Source organism: Chenopodium album, chromosome 8 (assembly GCF_948465745.1).
Source record: "Chenopodium album chromosome 8, dcCheAlbu1.1, whole genome shotgun sequence".
Lineage (NCBI taxonomy): Eukaryota > Viridiplantae > Streptophyta > Magnoliopsida > Caryophyllales > Amaranthaceae > Chenopodium > Chenopodium album.
In genome coordinates this window covers 73,314,326-73,336,032 of record NC_137841.1, presented here as the reverse complement: position 1 = coordinate 73,336,032, position 21,707 = coordinate 73,314,326, and the positions used below count along the sequence as shown (strand labels likewise).

The following is a 21,707-nucleotide window of genomic DNA, read 5'->3' as shown; positions in this document are numbered from 1 at the left end:
GTTTGCAACTTATCAAGATTTTCTAATGATTTGTTTAACCGCTGGAGTAAGAAATGTTAATTTGTTCAGCTAAGTCAATTCACTAGATCAAACTAATTTGCTTGGCAAACTAAGCAAAACACAAGTATATCTATACAAAGATGCGTGAGTGGAACCTAATAACAAGATGCTTGCACATCTATTAACAAGATGCTTGCACATCTATTTATTAGTTTTAGTGTATTGTACTAGACTCTTGCACCGAATTGATCAAGATCGAGTAGTCAATTGGTTACAATATCAACTTATATTATCCTATCACGATAATAATCACCTCCGACGAGCATTTTATATAAATCATCAAAAAATAATTTATGAACTTCTATATAATCTCATCCCGTTTTAAATACGTAGTTTATTGAGATGTCATTTTTGGCTAATTGGAAAACCCAAGATTTAATGATTTTAGTATGTGGTTACACCTCAATATTACATCCACATTTATAATTTGTTATATACACTCGGGTGTACCGTACACCCAACTAACCCAAGGTTAGTATTTGTTCTTCATTTGATGATTAAATAAAAAACAATCATCAAAAGGAGAGCAAAATACTCATGGGTGTACGATACATTCGGGTGTATTTTTTATTTTTTTACATAATGTCGAGTATTTTTTTTTTTTTTTTTTTTAAAAATTATGGTAATATGAGTGTGTTATCTTAGAGCATGCTTTATTGGTTTTTAAACTACTTTAAACTTTCTCATCAATGTAACTTTTTTTTTTTTTTTTTTTTTTTTTTTTTTTTTTTTTGGTTTTTAAATTACTTTAAACTTTATCAATGTAACTTTGTTAATGAGAATGAATTGCATTCATTCCCTTTGTTGGTATTTGTTAGGCCTTTCTTCCAATTCTCTTTGCCCTCTCCATTCCCCCAAATGCTTCTAAGTAGGGATGTCAATTTAATCTGAGTTCGATTCGAATCCAATCTGATCCGAAGCAAAAAAATCCAATTCGAATCCGTTTAAAATTAGTCTGTATCCGAATCCGATAAAATAGATCCGAATAGGAGGTGGATCGGTCTTAGACCCTACGTAAAGTCCGACGGAGTCCGATCCGAGTCTGAATCCGAGAGTATAAGCATATGCTCTATAACTTTGGACAATTATTTGCTTGTTTTGTAGGTATATGACAGTACAAACAATTATAGGTATACGACGATCATTTCAGAGGTCCGTATAAACGAACTGGATTCGGATCCGAGAATCACGAGTCGGATTGGATTCCGACTCGGATTCGAATCCGAGTCCAGGGTCCGCTTACTAAACGGATCGGATTCGGATTTAGCCACATTCGACTCGAATCCGATCCAAGGGATTCCCATCCCCAAAGGTATTTCTATTCTCATTCCCTAGTCACCAACACACCACCATACCACCGGAAAAACTGCACCGTCTCACTACCACCTTCCCCTCCCCCCAAAAAGCCAAACCCTCCCCCGTAACCCGTCTCCCACCACCGCGAAGGCGGAGGTGCAATTTTTTTAGGTTTTTCGCGGTGGTGGGAGAAGGGTTTGGCTTTTCGGGGGGGAGGGGAGGGCGGAGATGAGTGGGGGAGGTGCGGTGAACGTCAGTAAGCAGTGGCTGGGTGGTGCTGGAGTAGGTGGGAAAGGTGAAGAAATTTTGGGGCGATGTGGTGGTTGAGTGGTCGGAGAAGGTGGGTAGTGTTTCAAAACAAACAACTAACTAAATTTTAGGGAATCATTCCATTCTCTTTCTTTTCCTTTGTCCATTCCATTCCATTCCATTTATCCTCTATAAACCATCATTCCATTCTCTTTCATGTTCATCAAAATATAAATCTCACATGTCCAATTATATTAATATTTAAAAAAAAAAACAATTATGTTAATTATTATATATATCATCAATTTTATAATTTATTTTTAATATTTTGAAAAATTAAGAGGTAAATCCGAGATTACTACAATATATCAACATCGTCTAAATAATCAATAAAGATAACGCGAGCCATAACACAAGCAATAAGCCATCTCGAGAGCCTTTCTAAAACCACAATTGTCTAATTAATCACTCTGGACTTCTGGAGTACTGATCAAAACCGTTGTAGGCCGGGCTATCACGTTCGAAAAGAGCCGGTTCTTCATTCTTCAATCTCTCTCCTCCCCCGCCATTTCTCCCCTTTTTTCTCTGAAAATTCACTTCCAAATTTCAAGAACCCTAGAAATCACTCAAAAATCGATCAATTGCAGAGAAATGTTCCCGCAATTCGGAGCAACCGCCGAATCATTCAGCAAAGCGTCGACAATGGTGTTTCGGATCGGTACCGACGCTCACCTCTACGATGATCCCGAAGATGTCAGCATCGCTCCTCTTCTCGATAGCAAATTCGACTCCGAAAAGTGCGAAGCGCTTAAACGTCTTCTTGCTCTCATTGCTCAAGGCTTTGATGTCTCCAATTTCTTCCCTCAGGTTGAATTTCCAGTTTAATTTCATGTTATTGCATTAATTTTATGTTGATTGAGCTTAATTTGAAGTTGAGATTGGATTTGAGTGATTTATGCTTGTTTCTGTAAGCTCAATTTAATACGAGAAGAGTAATTAGATTAAATGCATATTATTTTTGCTCATGTTTGAATTGTATTGGATGAATTGACTGATCTATCACTAGAAGAAGAGTTAGCTTGAATGCAGATCATACTCCATTATTTGTTTCCATACGTGTTGTCTGTTTAACTGTAACAGCGAATTGGTCCTACATTGTTGAATATTGATGTAGATGCTGTTGTTATGTTGTAAGCAAATGTAGAGCCCAGTGGACTTGTTCGCTCATTTGATTTTTATGTTAGAACTATGTTGATCATGTTATGCCTCTCTTTTTGGTTTCTTGAGGAAGCGCGTTTTGCTGAAAGGTTTCATTTGGCTTTATGATCAGTTATATTTATTAGGACATGCTTGTGTTTGTTTTGTGTTCAGGTTGTGAAGAATGTAGCATCACATTCATTGGAAGTTAAGAAGCTGGTTTATGTATACCTGCTGCATTACGCTGAAAAGTATGCTTTCTTAAGTAATAATTAATGTTCCTACATCTCTTGGAAAAGTCCATTTAGAGTTATTTGTTAAGCTTTATAGCTTTATTACTTTCTCTCTTGATTATTGCATTTGTGTCCGTGGAATACAGAACTGGCACTGTCTTTTGTAAGGGACAGCAACTAGTAGTCTTAGGTAACTAGGGAATAAAGCTTATGTATTAGTTGCACTATGTCAACATTTTTACATGCTATTGACTCATCTTGACTGTTGATGCCTTGATGGATACTTATAGCATTCTTCTAGATGAATTTCGTTTAACAGTTGCTTCTCAACAAAGGTGAAAAGATTCAATGAGTGTTATAATTTAATCAAGTTTTAATGCAAAACTGATTTGTTGGGTGAGAACTTTTCATTCCTAACTTTGCTCATATCTTAAATTTTATTGTTAAAGGACATTTAAATCCTCATCTCCAAGTGTTTATTAAATCACCAGTGAGGAAACAAGAGGACTGCTTTCTTTTGAGCATACATAGTAACTATAGTCTATACATAGTAACTATACTCGTACAAATCTTTATTGACCCACAGCTCCATTTCCCAGCCGTAGGTACACAATCTTTTGTACTTGGTTTAGGATGTCTTCTGTAGCAATGTAGATTTAAGGATAGATATCATAAGGTTAATGGGTTAATCATATCCTTAAACTTGTACTCTTCCTCTCATACTTATTGATATATACTGACAATTGTCTTCCAGGCGACCAAATGAAGCATTATTATCAATTAATTGTTTCCAGAAGGACTTAGGGGATACCAACCCTTTGGTACGTGCATGGGCTCTCCGTACCATGGCAGGCATCCGTCTACATGTAATTGCACCTCTTGTTTTAGCTGCTATAAACAAATGTGCCAGAGATCCATCTGTCTATGTTAGGAGATGTGCAGCCAATGCTCTTCCGAAATTGAATGATTTGCGGCTTGAAGAAAATGCTTCTGCAATTGAAGAGGTATTTTATATGAAAGCCATAATATGATGTGTAGATACTCATGTGAGGTAATCTGGATTATATGTCGCAATATGTCTCTGACATGCTTGTAGGGAAAGATCCTAGCCCAGCACCTCCAAAATTTTTTGAATACTTTCTTACAGTCTGAATTCATACTCTTGGAATTGGACACCCCATCTATAGTTTCTGCCTCTCAAGTGTCTATATCTCTCTCTCTCTTAATTTCTTTTCTTTATTAATCTTTTTCATGTAGAGGTTCCACTTTTACACTCGATGTGTCAAAGGAATTTGCCACCCTGTCTTACTCTTTAGTTATCCTTGTAAACCAGCTCTGTTAATTTATTTGGCTGTTTATTTATATTTGTGTAATGAGTGTTTCTTCTGCAGATTATTGGTATATTACTAAATGATCATTCACCTGGAATAGTTGGAGCTGCTGCTGCTTCATTTAGTTCAATATGTCCAAGCAACTTACCTCTTATTGCAAGAAATTATAAAAGACTCTGTGAGATTCTCCCTGATGTAGAAGAATGGGGTCAAATAATCTTGATTGGAATTCTGTTGCGCTATGTGATTGCAAGGCATGGCCTTGCAAAAGAATCTGTGCTGTATTCTCCCTGTGTTACTGGAACTAACAGCTGTGAGAAGGTTGGTCCAAATGCAGACATTCACTTACTAGACAGCCATGACTTAAGCTATGGAAGCTGTCAGCCAGAGTTAGTGGACTTGGTTGCCAGGTCGTACACTGAAGGTTCTGATGAATACCTATCACGATCGAGTTTTGAGAAAAGGAGGCTTTTTAACATAGATGATGTATCCCTTACTTCTGCTGTAACAAATGATGACCTGAAGATGCTTCTGAAGTGTACATCACCCCTTCTATGGAGTCAGAACAGTGCTGTAGTACTTGCAGCTGCTGGAGTGCACTGGATCATGGCACCAAAGGATAGTGTAAACAAAATTGTAAAACCATTGTTGTTTGTATTGAGATCATCACGCGCTTCAAAATATGTGGTTGGTTTCTCTATTCTTAATCCTTTTACTCTCCATTGTTTCTGCAATATGTCCTAGAGTCACTGTTGTCATTATCTGCTTTTGTAAAATATGTCCAATCACCTGCTGTTGCCTACTTGTATTTATATTTGCTCCCCCACAGGACAATTATTTTCAGAAAAAAACCTTTTGTTAAGCAATTGATCTGTCTTATGCAATTATGTTACCTCATCTTTAATGTGGTAATCTTGTTGTAGTATTTGTTTGGTGATAATTTTGATCTCAGTCAGGCTTGCATCTTTCTTAGAGTCTCTGGAGCATGTCAGATTAGAAATGGATATTTTTTTTGGTTTCTCTGGCTAGATGTGGTCATGAAATTAATTAGTAGAGTTTCTTTACTTGTGTGGTGCATAGTGCATTGAGATGATGCCACTGATTTTTCCATATGCTTGGCTTGTTTAGGTTCTCTGTAATATTCAAGTTTTTGCTAAAGTCATGCCTTCACTTTTTGCCGACTATTATGAAGATTTCTTCATGTCAACTTCAGAAACATACCAGATAAAAGCTCTAAAGCTTGATATTCTCTCTTTGATTGCTACGGATTCTTCAATTCCTTGCATTTTTCAAGAATTTCAGGTACTCATCTCTTTCTCTCTTTCCCTTTTTATGAACATCTTTATTTTCACTATGCATTTATGCAAGGGTAGCTATAATAATGTGATGTGTTGATGTTGTTTACCCACTTTTAATTATTATGCGACTTGTTTCTCAGTAGGACAATACTCTCAATTTGATGTTTTAATCATGTGGAGGTAATGACCACTTTAGTTGCTTGAGACATACTCCCTCCATTTCTTTAAGTTGTTATTATTTGTTTTTTGCACAATTTTTAATGCGTACATTTGAGCATCAAGCCATCAATACCAATAAAAAACGTATTATAAAAATGAATGTTATTATCTTGAACTTAACATTGAGACAAATCTAACCTATGTTCAGGAAAAAAGAATAAGCTTAGAACAGGAGGCTCTTCTTGCTTGTCAACCTTTGTATAGAACCAACTCAACCAAGTAATTATATGCAAACCCCCTTCAGAAATATTGCTACCTGTGCAGAAGCTAATTTAATGTTTTATATGGATTGATATTTTGTTGTTGATCCTGAACAATTGAAAACTGAAAGTAGCCTTAACTTTTTGTCAATTCTGGAACTTAATGCTCGTGTTGGTTAACTATGGTTTTTTTTGAGGTCAGAAAAGTCAATTTGGAGGATTATCTTTGTTTGGTATTTGATTCTCTACTGATCATACAGTAGACTGCATGTAGTTAATATTGTTCTTTCCTTAATAAATTTCTTAGTTTAAGGTCAAGAGTCTCCATGGTCGTGGCTTTTCTCATTGTATATTCTGTTAACTGTCATTTTCTTGCTGATAGGATTACATTAAAGATCCAGACAGAAGATTTGCCGCTGATACAGTTGCTGCTATTGGTTTATGTGCTCAACGTCTCCCAAAACTTTCTAATATATGCTTGGAAGGACTCTTGTCACTTACCAAAATGGGTGTGCTTTTTTAAGCATTCTCTTTATTTTTTTTAATTATTAAACTCTAGTACAAGATCATTGAATTTATTAATAAATAAAATACGTCGCAGAATTCTTGACGAGTGAGAATAATGCTTTGGATGAGGAAGCTGGAATTTTGATCCAAGCAGTGATGTCTATTAAAGCCATCATAAGTCAAGATCCACCTAGTCATGAAAAGGTAGTTTTGCTTCAGCTAATCATTTCCAGTTCAAATTGTCATTTTCTCTCTCTTTTTCTCACGTTGGGAACACTTGAAATACAAGGTTTCTGTGAATAAACCCTCGAATTTAGGATACTGTTTTGTGAAAGTTTTGAAAATAATAGATTGTGCTATACTCGTAATATGAAATTGTCATTGAACTCCACAAGGTTTATTTTTGCTTGTAGCCTGTAGGACCTCGCTTGATACTGATTATCGCTTGGTGGGGTTGTGGGGATAGTTTCAATATTACTACGTAAACAAAGCATATTTCTGAAGATCTTTGATTACTATTCTTTAAAGTGAATCTTCTGATCATAGCTTGAAGGTGGTTTTCTTTTGCTTTCGATAAATTTTGGAACTTGGAAGTTCAGAATTTTTTCCGGACATCTGGTTGAAATGCCTTTTGTTGCCGACGAGGATTCCTTATCATCCTGTTTCAAGACTACTTAATAAGTCAGAGAATGATTACTCTTTATTGCTCTTTTGAAATGATTTTGCCACTTTACATGTGCTTGATGTTTTTAAATCTCAATCTTTGACATTTAGGTTATTATTCAATTGGTTCGAAGTTTGGATTCAGTTAAGGTGCCTGCAGCACGAGCAATAATTATATGGATGGTTGGTGAATACAACTCTTTAGGAGACAGAGTTCCTTTGATGTTAACCTCATTACTCAGATATCTTGCTCATTGCTTCACTACAGAAGCTACTGAAACAAAGCTTCAAATACTTAATACTGCTACTAAGGTAAGTCAATATCTACTATTCCTAGGCTCTTCTCACTCTAACAATTCACTGTTTATTGCCTTTTTGCCTGTCATTAATGTCTGTAATCGATGCTTTCATGCCAAATTATATCTGTAGTGATCACTAAATGTTTTACCTTCGCAATGTTAATCAAATTTTGGCTATGGATCGATTGGGTATGGGGGCATAACTGCATGCCCAGGTATCCAATTCATCACTATGAGAAATGTGTACTTTGTTTGAAGAATAAGAGGATTCAAATGGAGCAGAACATTTAATCAATTTGTTCCCGTTTATTTGTTAATGCTTGAAGCTAGCTTAAGTCCCGTGCAACACACAGATTTTTAGTTAATTTTATAACCAATTACAGTATTAATTCAACAATAATTTACCAAAAATAAAAAATGATACTTTTTCATGAAACAACATAACTTGGTTTATACTTGAAAATCAAAATTGATGAATAACTTAAGATTAAAAATTATAGTACAAACCAGATCTGAAAGTAGATACTTGTGTACTTGGAGGATTGCAATCTCATGCATATGGAAGGGAAAGAGGGAGAAAGAGAAAGGAGAGAGGTGGTGGTGAGGAGAGAGAGTTAAAGAGCCTGTAAATGAAACAGAGAGAGGAGGCAAGTGGAATTGGAAAGTGGTGAGAAAAATTAATCGGGTAACAATAATTCTTGGTGCTGTGTGGGTAATGTATTACTCTCCTTTGAGGAGAAAATGTTAAGGGCCCAAAAGGTTAACCTGAATTCAGGCAAAGAGTGCAAGCTGAAATTTTTTACACCATTGATTTTTCACTCCATTCCCCAGATCTTGGCAAGGCCCAAATGTGTATTCCTATGGTTTATGTTTGTCTTTGTCTACCCTCCTATTTGTACTTCTATGTAATAGACTGTTTTGTTTTTGTATAGTAGGAAAATATGAGAAAGTAGTCATACTTTGAATAACTACATACATTGCTCCTGCGTTGTTTTTAGTTTTGTTTATGGATCAGAAATATAAAAAGAATTCTGTGAGAAAGAACGGATAATATGTAAGTGGCTCAAAGTTATGCAACTTATTTTGTGAAAAAAAAGTAAAGTGAACCAAATAACTCAATGAGATTACCATTTGGGCCGCTTATCTAAGGAGAATAAAAGCCCAAATGTAATATCTTCATTATCGTCTATCAACTTTTCAATTTATAAACCCAGAGTTATTCAATATAACCCTAAATATGTATTTTATTACTGATATTTGTGATTGGCCATGATTTATGGACAGACATGGCTATAGGAGATTATAAGTACTAATTGCGGAATTAACATGAATCATATTCATATAGCACCAAACCAAGGATCTCATGCATAACACATAAAGAAGTAAGAATTATACCTTTGAAGCGTGATTCCACCGGTGATCGAGCAAGAACTAGGGAGATAAAGAACCTCAAGTGTGATTCCTCTACTTGGTCCACGGGCACAGATTAAGACCTCCACTAATGCTAGTTAGTCGCGAGAGAACTCTTCAATCGACCTTCTACGGAGATGAATGAACAACGAACTAGCCAAGAACCACTGCGCAACACCACGAGGACCACTAGGGTGGCCGGCCGTGGGTGAGAGGGGAGAGAGAGGGCCGTGAGTTTGAGAGGGGAGAGGGCTTTGGATGTTGGTTGCTTAGATTCACAATTCACTGTATGTTAATTGTGACTTTTTTTTATCAACCCTAGGCATGACTATTATTTATAGATCATATCTCTAAATAATAGTCCAAGTCAAAGCCCAATTCCTAATCCCACTCAAACTACACTTAGCCCAATCATACTTATGACTAATTAAATGCTCATGAGGCCCATTAATGGGCCTCTAACTTGCTTAACCCATTACCCTTGTGTGTGACCTTATAGGATCCATTCTAAAGGGCTTTGGACTATTTGACTTGCCCAAAGATCATCTCTCATAGTCTAGCAACAGAGGATGACGTCCCAATAGAATGAACTTATTATCTCCATAATAGTGATCCTTGATATATCTAGTAATTGCACTTATCGAAGACACAATTCCTTCAATCAATATTCAAATTCCTTAAGTCATTTTGTGTCGATTTGATAATATGATTGCATCTTATGTAATCATTATTAATCTACAAATCATTTCCTGAAATCTGAGTTAGAATTACAAAACAAATGGTTACTATGTGACACATTTGAGCACGGCCATGCATTTTCTGAATTCTCCCTCTTCAAGAGGCCAAAATAAGACACACTCCTAATGAAATAGGAAGACTCTATCCAATCTTGTGGCAATCAAAGCTCCCACTCAACTTCTGAAATAACCAGGAAACACCCTTTATAATCTCCAGTTAAGGGAAGTCGTTTGAATGTACCACAGTTATATCATCCATTGAATGAGATCAATGTTCCACTCATGTCAAAGGAATCCACTAATATATCCGGAAGCTCTATACTTGAACTTCAAAGTAGGTCTATAGTTCGATCATGCATCATTCATGCATATCCATGTGATTGACCGAGCATCACTACGCTCCTATAGCCCATGAAACTGCGCTATCCAATCAATCTTAACATGCTAGTCCAAATCGAAATCATTTATGTCCAGTTTAATGACTTCGAACTAGGAACTTAAATAATGTATGAATTTTGTTCACCTGTGGGGTTTCATTCAAAAGGTCATCAACCTAGTTAGCCCATCAATTCATAATTATTTTGGACATTTTATTTAATATTAAAACCACAATTAAATAAGAGAAATAATAGAATTTCTGATTAAACATAATTCTGCAAATGAATGTATTACATATGTAACTTATTTTTCTCAAAAACAAATAACAACTTCTAATTACATCATTCGCTTCAATCCAGTTGCACTAGTATGCTTCTCATGCTTAGGCAATGGAAGGGGTTTAGTAAGCGGATCAACAATGTTCTCATCCGTATGAATTTTGCTCATCTTGACATCTCCTCTGTCAACGATCTCTCGAATGAGGTGAAACTTCCTCTCTACATGTTTGGATTTGAAATGTGACCTAGCTTCCTTTGATTGAGCAATGGCGCCATTATTGTCACAGTATACCTCGATTCCCTTTTGAGCACTTAGTACGATCTCCTCAGTTAGGAACTTCTTTATCCAAACTGCTTCCTTAGCTGCTTCAACAGCAGCCAAATACTCTGATTCTGTCGTAGAGTCTGCGACAGTGCTTTGCTTCGAACTCTTCCAGCTCACTGCTCCTCCATTCAGATAGAAAATGTATCCAGATTGAGATCTGAAGTCATCCCTGTCTGTTTGGAAACTCGCATCCGTATAACCTTTGACAACCAACTCATCTTCGCCACCATACACTAGAAACATTCCTTTCGTCCTTCTCTAAGTACTTAAGGATATTCTTGGCAGCTGTCCAGTGTGCTTCACTTGGATTTGCTTGAAACCTGCTGCACATGCTTAGAGCATATGCAACATCTGGCCTTGTACAAATCATGGCGTACATAATCGATCCTATTGCAGAAGCATAAGGAATGATAGCCATACGTCTCATCTCATCTGGCATAACCGGGCATTGAGATTTACTGAGCGTAATGCCATGGGACATGGGGAGAAAACCTCTCTTGGAGTTTGTCATCTCAAACCTGTCAAGAACCTTATCAATATAAGTCTCTTGACTTAGTCCAATCATCCTTCGAGACCTGTCTCTATGGATCTTGATTCCCAAAATGTACTCGGCGTCACCCAAGTCTTTCATGGAAAAACAACTCTTTAACCATTCCTTGACTGACTCAAGCATTGGTATGTCATTTCCCATGAGTAGTATGTCATCCACATACAAGACTAAGAAAACTACGCTGCTCCCACTAGACTTCTTGTATACACAAGGTTCCTCTTCACTTTTGATAAAATCAAACCTTTTGATCGCTTCATCAAAACGAAGATTCCAACTCCTGGATGCCTGCTTCAATCCATAAATGGATTTCTCAAGCTTGCATACCTTTCTAGGATTTTCTGGATCTTCAAAACCCTCATGTTGTGTCATGTACACTTCCTCCGTCAAGAACCCATTCAAGATGGCGGTTTTGACATCCATCTGCCAAATTTCGTAATCGAAAAATGCAGCAATCGCTAGAAGAATCCGAATGGACTTAAGCATTGCTACTGGGGAAAAGGTTTCATCATAGTCAATACCATGAATCTGTCTGTACCCTTTTGCAACCAGTCTTGCTTTATGGATGTAGGCATTTCCATCCTTGTCTGTTTTAATCTTGTAGACCCATTTGCAACCAATGGGTTTTAACCCATTAGGCAAGTCTACTAGGGTCCACACTTTATTTTCAGACATCGATTCCATTTCGGATTTCATGGCCTCAAGCCATTTATCTGAGTTGGGGCTCACCAAAGCTTGCTTGTAGGTTGTGGGTTCCTCATTCTCCAATAGGAAGATTTCAGAATCCTCAGTTAACAGAACCTCAACAAACTGTTTGTTTCTGATTCTGGCAGACCTACGTGGGGTAGGAGCAACAGTAGAAATTTTCTCTCCAACTCTTTGAAGATTTTTGCATGAATTAGATTCAAGTGGGACGATAGGAGTCTCGCTAGTGGAATTAGCTTGCTCCGACGCATGATTAATCGTCTCATGCGCCCTCGCCTCTGACGTGGTGTTATCCACATCCATTTGTTGCTCGTCTCGAATTTCTTCGAGAACCACTTTTCTCCCACTTGGCTTTCTAGAGAGGAATTCCTTTTCTAGAAAGACACCATCGCGAGCAACAAACACTTTGTTATCTTCGCGATTGTAGAAGTAAAACCCTCTTGTTTCTTTAGGATAACCCACGAAGAAACATTTGTCTGATTTAGGGTGTAGTTTATCGCTTTGTAAACGTTTTACATAGGCTTCACATCCCCTAACCTTGAGATAAGACAAATTTGGAACTCTTCCATTCCATAACTCATATGGTGTCTTCTCAACTGCTTTGGACGGGCTTCTGTTTAGTACTCTGGAAGCTGCCTCTAATGCATATCCCCAAAATGATATGTGAAGATCAGTAAAGCTCATCATAGACCGAACCATATCTAGTAGAGTCCTATTTCTCCTTTCTGACACACCATTTAACTGAGGTGTCCCTGGAGGGGTTAATTGTGAAAGTATTCCACAATTAATCAGATGTTCATCAAATTCTTGGGTCAAATATTCGCCACCACGATCAGATCGTAATGCCTTAATTGTTTTCCCAAGTTGGTTTTGTACTTCATTCTGGAATTCTTTGAACTTTTCAAAGGCTTCCGACTTGTTCTTCATTAAGTAAATGTAACCAAATCTACTTAAATCATCGGTGAAAGTAATGAAGTAACTAAACCCACCCCTAGCTTTTGAACTCATTGGTCCACACACATCTGTATGTATGAGTCCCAAAAGGTCACTAGCTCTTTCACCTATACCCGTAAAGGGTGACTTAGTCATTTTCCCAAGCAAGCATGACTCACAATTTTCAAATGATTCATAATCAAAAGAAGAGAGAAGTCCATCCTTATGTAATTTCTGGACGCGCTTTTGGTTAATATGACCAAGCCTACAATGCCATAGGTAAGTTGGGTTTGAACCATCTGTTTTCTGCTTTTTATGATCTATATTGTAGACATGAGTTGCATATTCTAAGATATACAAGCCATTGATTAACTTAGCATTAGCATATAACATATTTTCTTTCGAAATAAAACAACGCTTGTCTCTTATTTCAAATGAAAAACCTTCAGTATCTAAAACTGGAACTGAAATAATGTTTTTAGTAATGCTAGGTACGTAATAACAGTTATTAAGTACTAAAATAAGTCCAGAAGGAAGTCTCAAATGGTAACTCCCAATAGCAAGTGCAGCAACTTTTGCTCCATTTCCTACTCGAAGTGTTATTTCCCCTGGATCTAGCTTCCTACTTCCTTTCAAGCCCTGCACGTCATTAACGATATGAGCACCACATTCGGTATCGAATACCCAAGTGGAAGATGAAGTAAGATTAATCTCTACTACAAAAACATCAAGTAACTTCTTACCTTCTGTTTTCACTAGTGTGTAATGGGGACACCCTGGTGTATGGACTTGCCATCCACCACAAAAGAAGCATTGGCATTCTCTCCTTATCATGAACTCTTCAGCATGGTTAAGTAAGATGTTGATCAAATTTGCTGATGATCCCTCATCATTATGAGAAAGTCTTACTATATCAAAACTATCATGGAGCGAGAACAAGATAATGTCACGCGCGGAGTCATCGTCGATCGGTTTCCCAAGGATATCCATTTGATTGATTAAATCAATCAATTCATTGACATGGTTCCTCACTCACTGACCAGGTAAGAGTTTCTTTGCCATTATCTTACCATGAATCTTGTAAGTCTCATACCTTAAACTGTCAGCCGAGGGATCGAGTTAACGATCTCTCTTACATTAGGATCGTTGACACCTCCACTACCCAATGCCCCCATGCCACCTCTACAGATAGCACGAAGACATTGATACAAGTTGGTCACTTCATACCGATTGAATCTATTATACCAACAGTTTGGAATAGATTCCAGTATTAGGTTCCTGACCCTCTGTGCATCCGAAACTAATTTCGCATGCCTTTCAGGATCTTGACCTAGAGCACACTTGTTCCCAATGGGTACATACAGACGAGCTTCAAGCTTGTGGCTTGTGAGAACATTTCTCAATTCGTCCTCCCATTCCCTGTAGTTTCTGAGATTTAGCCTTAAATTGAGTTTCATTGGTAAATCTGTGTTGTCATATAAGTTATTCATTTACAAACAAAAACAAAACGAGGCAAAATTCAATAATTATGTTTAATAAATTTAAAGTACCATAATCAATTTAAAATTTATTGGTAGCTTTAAAGCATTTTATTCAATTTTAAATGATCCCCATTGAATAAAATGATTCCAAGATCCTTTATTTGTGCAATAATTAACCAGAGTGAGGCCCTGCCATCAACTATTACATTTTCAAGGTGAGTAAACTCTTTACTGATTACAACTCTTGTAATTCTTGGTTGAATAATTAACCATCACATGTTTAATTATTACCCTTTGCTTCAAGGTTCTAAACGCTTTAGGTAACCTTGTTGAATATAACCAATTAAAAGTGTAGAATGAGGTCCTACCCCCACTTCCCCAAGATATATTATGACCTGTGCTAAGGGCCGACCTATCATAAACGATCGAAGGTTTCGTCGGGTTTTTAATTGGAAAAGCTGCATCAATATTACTGGGATCTAGATTTATTATGTTGTGATTATTTAGTGAACTCTAGCGCATCATCAAGCAACATAAATAAACCTAAACATGCATAATCTACTAATGTATAAATAAAACATGACATAGTATGGCCCCTTAATCCTAAGAAACTAATAAAGCAAAAACGCTCCCACTTGAACCTTCATGGATCTCATCCATCTTGCTCCTTTGGGCCTTCACTTCATTGGCTTTTGGATCAACTGCAACCTGTAATACTATTCTATTCTATCTACTACTTAAATAAAATAAAATAAATTACAAAAATACTTAACGGCACGCAGACCGTATTTAGATTACAAAAATACATCACGATGCGCAGATCGTATTTAGAATCTATGGGCCATACTAGTCTATATATAGCAATAAACAATATCATATATTATAAAGTGCCATATAATAAATCCCTCATCATGCTTTCCTAAACTACAACATCGAATGTTCACAATAAAGGAAACATGGCTTCTAAATATCTCATATTATAATTAATTACTGTAATTAGATAATATCATATATTATTCATGACCAATCATAAAATATCATTTATTTTAATTTAGGTATGAGATAGAATAAAATCTTATTTGAATTATGGAAGATAAATCATATTTATTTTCCATGATTATCCTAATTAATTTAGGAAATTCTATCCTAATTACTAACCAATCATATATTTTAAATCAATTATTATCCATAAATAATTATGGGATAATCACATTATTTAATCAATCATTATCCAAATAGAATCTTTTGCTCCATAATTATCCAAACTTAACAAAATTAACAACTTTAATCTTGTTAATTATCTTTTCAAAATTAAAACTTATCTTTTTAAAATTTGAAAATCTGATTTTATCCAAAATAAAATAAAATAAATTTTTTTTGAAAAAAGTTGTCGCCAGCCGAAGCCAGCCATGGTGGCCGTACACCGCAAGGTGTACACTGCTGGGCAGCGGCGCAGGGCAGCAGCAGCAGTGCCGCGCTGCAGGTGCACGGTGCTGCTGTTGCTGCTATTCTGACCTGTGCTGCTGCCCCTCCCCGCCCCTCCCTCCGGACCACCGGCAGCGCCAGCCGCCGTGGCAGCGCCACCCAGCCGCGGTTGCTGCTGCTGAAATTATTATTTTTTGATTTTTTTTTATTTTCAATTAAATAAAACAAAACAGATTTTGTAAAATTAAATTAAACTTTATGTGGTCCAATTAATTCCAAAACTAAATCATATTCAATTTTGAAATTAGGGTTCTTGATGAAATTAATCCCCAATTTAATTTAACACTTAAATTAAATAATTTGATCATGAAAATTCATAATTTTAACATGTAATCAAATAGATTAAATTCTTTAAACATATTACAATCGAAATAAATCAAAATTAAACACAAAATTTCACAAATTAGGGTTTAAATTTTCAAAATTAGGGTTCTTGGGGTTCGAAATTTTCGAAGCTATTAGGGCAAAAATTCGGATCAATTCAAGGTTAATATGGAGCAAATTAAACACCTTTAATGATTCTATATTGTTAAATCACATTTAAAATAACAATTGACCCATAATTAAATTATTCTCCCTCCTAATTGAATTAAAATTGTGGATTATCAAAGAATTATTACTCAATATATGTAATTGCAAGAGGCTAACTGATACCACTGTAGGAGATTATAGGTACTAATTGCGGAATTAACATGAATCATATTCATATAGCACCAAACCAAGGATCTCATGCATAACACATAAAGAAGTAAGAATTATACCTTTGAAGCGTGATTCCACCGATGATCGAGCAAGAACTAGGGAGATAAAGAACCTCAAGTGTGATTCCTCTACTTGGTCCACGGGCACAGATTAAGACCTCCACTAATGCTAGTTAGTCGCGAGAGAACTCTTCAATCGACCTTCTACGAAGATGAACGAACTAGCCAAGAACCACCGCGCAACACCACGAGGACCACTAGGGTGGCCGGCCGTGGGTGAGAGGGGAGAGAGAGGGTCGTGAGTTTGAGAGGGGAGAGGGCTTTGGATGTTGGTTGCTTAGATTCACAATTCACCGTATGTTAATTGTGACTTTTTTGATCAACCCTAGGCATGACTATTATTTATAGATCATATCTCTAAATAATAGTCTAAGTCAAAGCCCAATTCCTAATCCCACTCAAACTACACTTAGCCCAATCATACTTATGACTAATTAAATGCTCATGAGGCCCATTACCCTTGTGTGTGACCTTATAGGATCCATTCTAAAGGGCTTTGGACTATTTGACTAGCCCAAAGATCATCTCTCATAGTCTAGCAACAGAGGATGACGCCCCAATAGAATGAACTTATTATCTCCATAATAGTGATCCTTGATATATCTAGTAATTGCACTTATCGAAGACACAATTCCTTCAATGGCATCAAAGTGTAATGGCTCTTATCCTCATATATGCTTCATGTGTCTGACCACAAGCAAGGTTCTTTGACTTGTATGAGTTGTATCGTACACTAATTGGATCAACAGCAAGTACGGTTCCTTGAAGCAAGGGTACAGTGTTGGAGTTTTTTTGGAAACAATTTGTGAATCTCTGTGAATTGCAGATTATATGACTTGACAATTGCATGCCTATGAATGTGGCACAAAAAAGGGGTTTTGGTCCTTTCCGATACCTTACGTGATGTAAACTCTGGCATTTTCTATTCACAGTTGCTGTTCTATGCTCTCGTTGGTGGATAAGCTTGCTATTCATGTTCTTGGTGTTGTCAATAAATGTATAAATCATAACTGAATGGTTTCTTTTTCCTTTGATTCAGGTCTTATTGGGTGCCAAAGGGGAAGATCTAGATCAATTGACAATTAAAAAACTTGTAACTTATGTTCTTGAATTGGCAAAGAATGACACGAAATATGATGTCCGTGACCGAGCTCGTGTTTTATCAAAGATACTGTCAACGTTTCTGGGCTCTCATGATAATGATGTAGACTATGTTTCACCCAAAGAGGAGGCAGTCTATCTCATTGCAGAAAAAATGTTCGGGCTCCCTAAAGGGTCACCATTGTCTGAACCCATAAGTTCCCGTTTCTATCTTCCTGGCTCTCTTTCACAAATAGTTTTTCATGCTGCGCTAGGCTATGAGCCTCTCCCTAAACCTTGTAGCTTGCTTCTTGCCGATTTTGACCAAGACTCTGATGTACTCCAAGGAACAGAAAAGTCTGGGGACTTCTATGTAACAGATGATTCTGAGAGAAATTCTGGTTCTCTGGATGAAGGAAGTGCATCTGATTTCAGCTCTCAGTATTCAGATAGTGCCTCGGTTTCTAATTATGGCAGTGAGGAGAGCCAAACTCTAAGTGAAGCTGATAATAATTCAGGTCCACTGATCCAGATTTCAGACATGGACTATTCATCTAAGGGGCAGAATAGTGCTGAGACTATTCACGACCCGTCTGGATCTGGAGTGGAGGAAATTTTATCTAGGAGGGCTTTAGAGTCATGGTTGGGCGAGCAGCCTGTTTTGTCGGACCTGAAATCATCTGGAAGTGATGCCATCCAGGTATCTGCCAGAATCTCCATTGATGATCTCAGCAATCGGGTCAAGCCTAAATCATATACACTTCTAGATACTGTGAGTGGTCAGGGGTTGAAGGTGGATTATTCATTTTCCTCTCAGATATCAGACATCTCACCATTGCTAACTTGTGTGGAGGTTACTTTTCATAATTGCTCTGATGAGCCTATTTCAGAAGTGATGTTGGTAGATCAAGACCCCATCAGAGGTCCAGATGTGACAGAACAAGAATTTATGACAGCAGAGAGGTATTAACTGAAATGCATAGATATACTTTTAATTTTTAAATCCTTAACTATTTATATGAGCATCTCTCTCTCTCTCTCTCTCTCACTCACACACATATATTAGCTACGATATAAGGAAACTGATGTGTGTACTTGACATGATGAGTATATCCCATCTCTTGTAAAATATTTGTCATTGTAACCTGTGGATTCTGTGGGTGCTTTCTGTTGCTAAATTTGAGTTGTCAGTTAAGCTTAAACTATAATTTGTTGATGTGAAATTTCTCAAAAATTATGCTCAGAAGGCCAGAACTCCTATCATTTTCACTGAGAATGTTATGAGTCCTGTCTCGCATGCTTACTCAAAGTTTAGTAAGAACATATGAAGAACTTCCCGTGTCCATTTAATGTGCAGCTGAAGAAGTTAAATGTTTACTTCTAATATTTCAGCTTTGGAAATATTGGTTTGCATCAAATGTCTCCGTATGTTGTGCCTTGCTTCTTACTTGTGATGTAGTTTGCTGGGTTATGCTTTCCCAATCAAGGAATGGCAACTGCACATGACACGTCTATGTATGTTTCGAAAGTTGACACCTCTCTAGAATAAAAATAGATGGAAAAAGGTTGGATGCGGGAGGTACCAGTATAGAGGAACAAGTTTAGGTTAATGCTATGGGGTTCAGCTGTCTGGGACACAATTGTCTTTGGATAGTGCTTTTTGGTCAAATAGATTTTGCAAACAGTGAACTTGAGGAAGATACTTAGAAAAAGGTGAATGATTTTTTCAGGAATTTCTTGATCATGAATTCATGAGGATTGATTTCCAGAATCTATACTTCTTTCTGATTAGTGGGTAGCTTAGGTCTTGTTTTGATGTTTCTAGGGGTATTATTATGTGCAGTGCTCTTTTTTCATTACTCTGCACTATGATGATTGATGTTTTGACACAATGACACATTTTCCACACTGCTATTTTGGTGGGTTCCTTTTGAGATAGCATTTGTCTGAACTTTATTTTATCATTAATATAGAAAGGAAGTTTTCAGACAATGTTATGCTATCACATTTTTCATGTTGTGACATTAACTTGAGTGCATGATGCCATTAGTTTCCATTGTGATTTTCAAAAAAATATGAAGATTCTAGGTGGCAGTACTTGATGGGTGGAATGGTTCATTTTGTGTTATTTGGTTCCTTTGTGATTTTTCCAGAGCTTCCTTATAGTCCTTTTTTTTAAACTTAAAAAAGCAGTGATTGATTAAAGGGTTTGATATCTCAGGTCATTTGCTGCTCAGGTTGACGTTCCAACTTTGGTTCCAATGGAAGGAATCGATTCTCTTGGACCAAGTCAAATAATAAAACGGGTTCTTCAGGTCCGGTTTCATCATCATCTGCTACCCCTAAAATTGTCATTACAGTGCAATGGCAAGAATTACCCTGTCAAGTTGCGGCCTGATATTGGCTACTTTATAAAGCCCTTAAAAATGGATGTTCCAGAATTTAGAAATAAGGAATCACAGTTGCCTGGCATGTTTGAATATGTGAGAAGGTATGGCACTTAATTATTTTTGTTCTTACTCTAGTTTTGTTCATGATTATTTGCTGAATGTGGATGATCAACTAGCTTAAATGATTAAAATCATCTTAAGGGGTGGTACTCAACATAGAAATTCATGTTATTATTTTTTATAAACACTGTAGCTTGTCCTAAACCATGAATTAATCAAAAGTTGCTTATTAAAAGCCAGAGTACAGATGGAAGAATAGTCACATTCATGATCGTAATTTGACCCAATGCTGTCTCCTCTTTCACTTTTTATTTAGGCTAATGGAAAATCAATTTGCATGTGGTATGACTATTAGAACCATGATCATGTTGTCTTTTCAAGTTCGAAAATCTCCAGTTCATCTTGCCATCATGATGCCTACATATAGAAACGATGACTTTGCTCTTAAATAATTTCATTATTGCATTGATTATTGTTCAATAAAAATATAAAAATCATCAGGACGGAGAATTTTTGTAATAACTGCCCTTAATTTAGTTAGTAATGGACTACTGGAGTAACTTCTTTCTGTCAAAAAGCTAAGCAATGACGTCTCTTATGGATAGTGTATTTTATGTATGATAATGTAAGGGCGACCATCTTCTTAAAATATATACACATATTGGCAATGAACCCTATAATATTTTTGCTTGGCTGGGTCACTCATCAGTTAATGTGATGCAAGTGTGTCGCTATCTTATTTTGCTTGGATTCGGTGCTATTTGTCCTTGATTTGTTGTCTCAGTGTTTACCGATTTTTATTTATTTATTTATTTTTTCCCGGGTATTTAATGTTTACTATTATGTCTCAGGTGCACCTTTGCTGATCATATTGTGGAGCTGAGCAAGGACAAAAGTGACACTTATTTGACAAAGGATGTGTATCTTATAATATGTGAGAGCATAGCACTAAAGATGCTAAGTAATGCAAACCTTTTTCTCGTATCTGTGGATTTTCCATTGGCCTCTAAACTTGATGATGCATCAGGTTTGTGCTTACTATTCAGTGCTGAGATATTAAGCAGTTCTGTTCCTTGCTTGATTACCATTACTGTTGAAGGTTCTTGCTCAGAACCATTAAATATATCCGTGAAGGTCAACTGTGAAGAAACTGTTTTTGGCTTAAATCTGTTGAATAGAGTTGTAAATTTCTTAACTGAATCCTCGCCTAGCAGCTCATAAAAAAAGTGGATGAGCTTCTTTCTTGTGCTACCATGTTTTCTTTAATATCATTATCCTTCATACAACATTTTCTGCATACTCCTTTTCACCCCTTCAACTAATTCTGTTTTTTTTTTTTTTTTTTTTTTTTTGGTCATATTTATTATAAAGAGAGTGCTGGACATGCCTGTGGGCTGTATATGAGTTGAGGTATCTGTAAAACTTTCCGAGAAGGAAAATTTATCAATGAAATCAACGTGTGAATTGTTCTTTCTGTACATTGCAATGCTTTATTCAGTTCTTTCTGTACATTGCAATGCTTTATTCAGTTATCACGGTGAAGTTATGTACATGCTGACTACCCTTGAGAACCTTGACGCCTCTA

The 21,707-nt window shown here is 36.6% G+C and overlaps 1 protein-coding gene across 1 annotated transcript; it reads left to right on the top strand.

Moving 5' to 3' along the window:
• Positions 1-2,048: 2,048 nt before the first annotated feature.
• On the top strand, positions 2,049-21,685 carry LOC145556610 (AP3-complex subunit beta-A-like). Its single transcript, XM_081618261.1, has 11 exons — positions 2,049-2,472; positions 2,977-3,053; positions 3,790-4,039; positions 4,427-5,053; positions 5,495-5,668; positions 6,466-6,592; positions 6,685-6,794; positions 7,365-7,565; positions 17,632-18,635; positions 19,894-20,163; positions 20,974-21,685. Exons 1-11 carry the CDS (start codon positions 2,257-2,259, stop codon positions 21,341-21,343), a joined length of 3,426 nt encoding a protein of 1,141 aa, XP_081474387.1. The 5' UTR covers positions 2,049-2,256; the 3' UTR covers positions 21,344-21,685.
• Positions 21,686-21,707: the final 22 nt, after the last annotated feature.

Excerpts from the sequence above, each read along its gene's own strand:
- LOC145556610 (XM_081618261.1), top strand. The coding sequence starts at position 2,257 with ATGTTCCCGCAATTCGGAGCAACCGCCGAATCATTCAGCAAAGCGTCG. Across the intron at positions 6,795-7,364 it reads ATCCACCTAGTCATGAAAAG|GTTATTATTCAATTGGTTCG; the intron begins GTAGTTTTGCTT and ends TTTGACATTTAG. Across the intron at positions 18,636-19,893 it reads GAATTTATGACAGCAGAGAG|GTCATTTGCTGCTCAGGTTG; the intron begins GTATTAACTGAA and ends TTGATATCTCAG.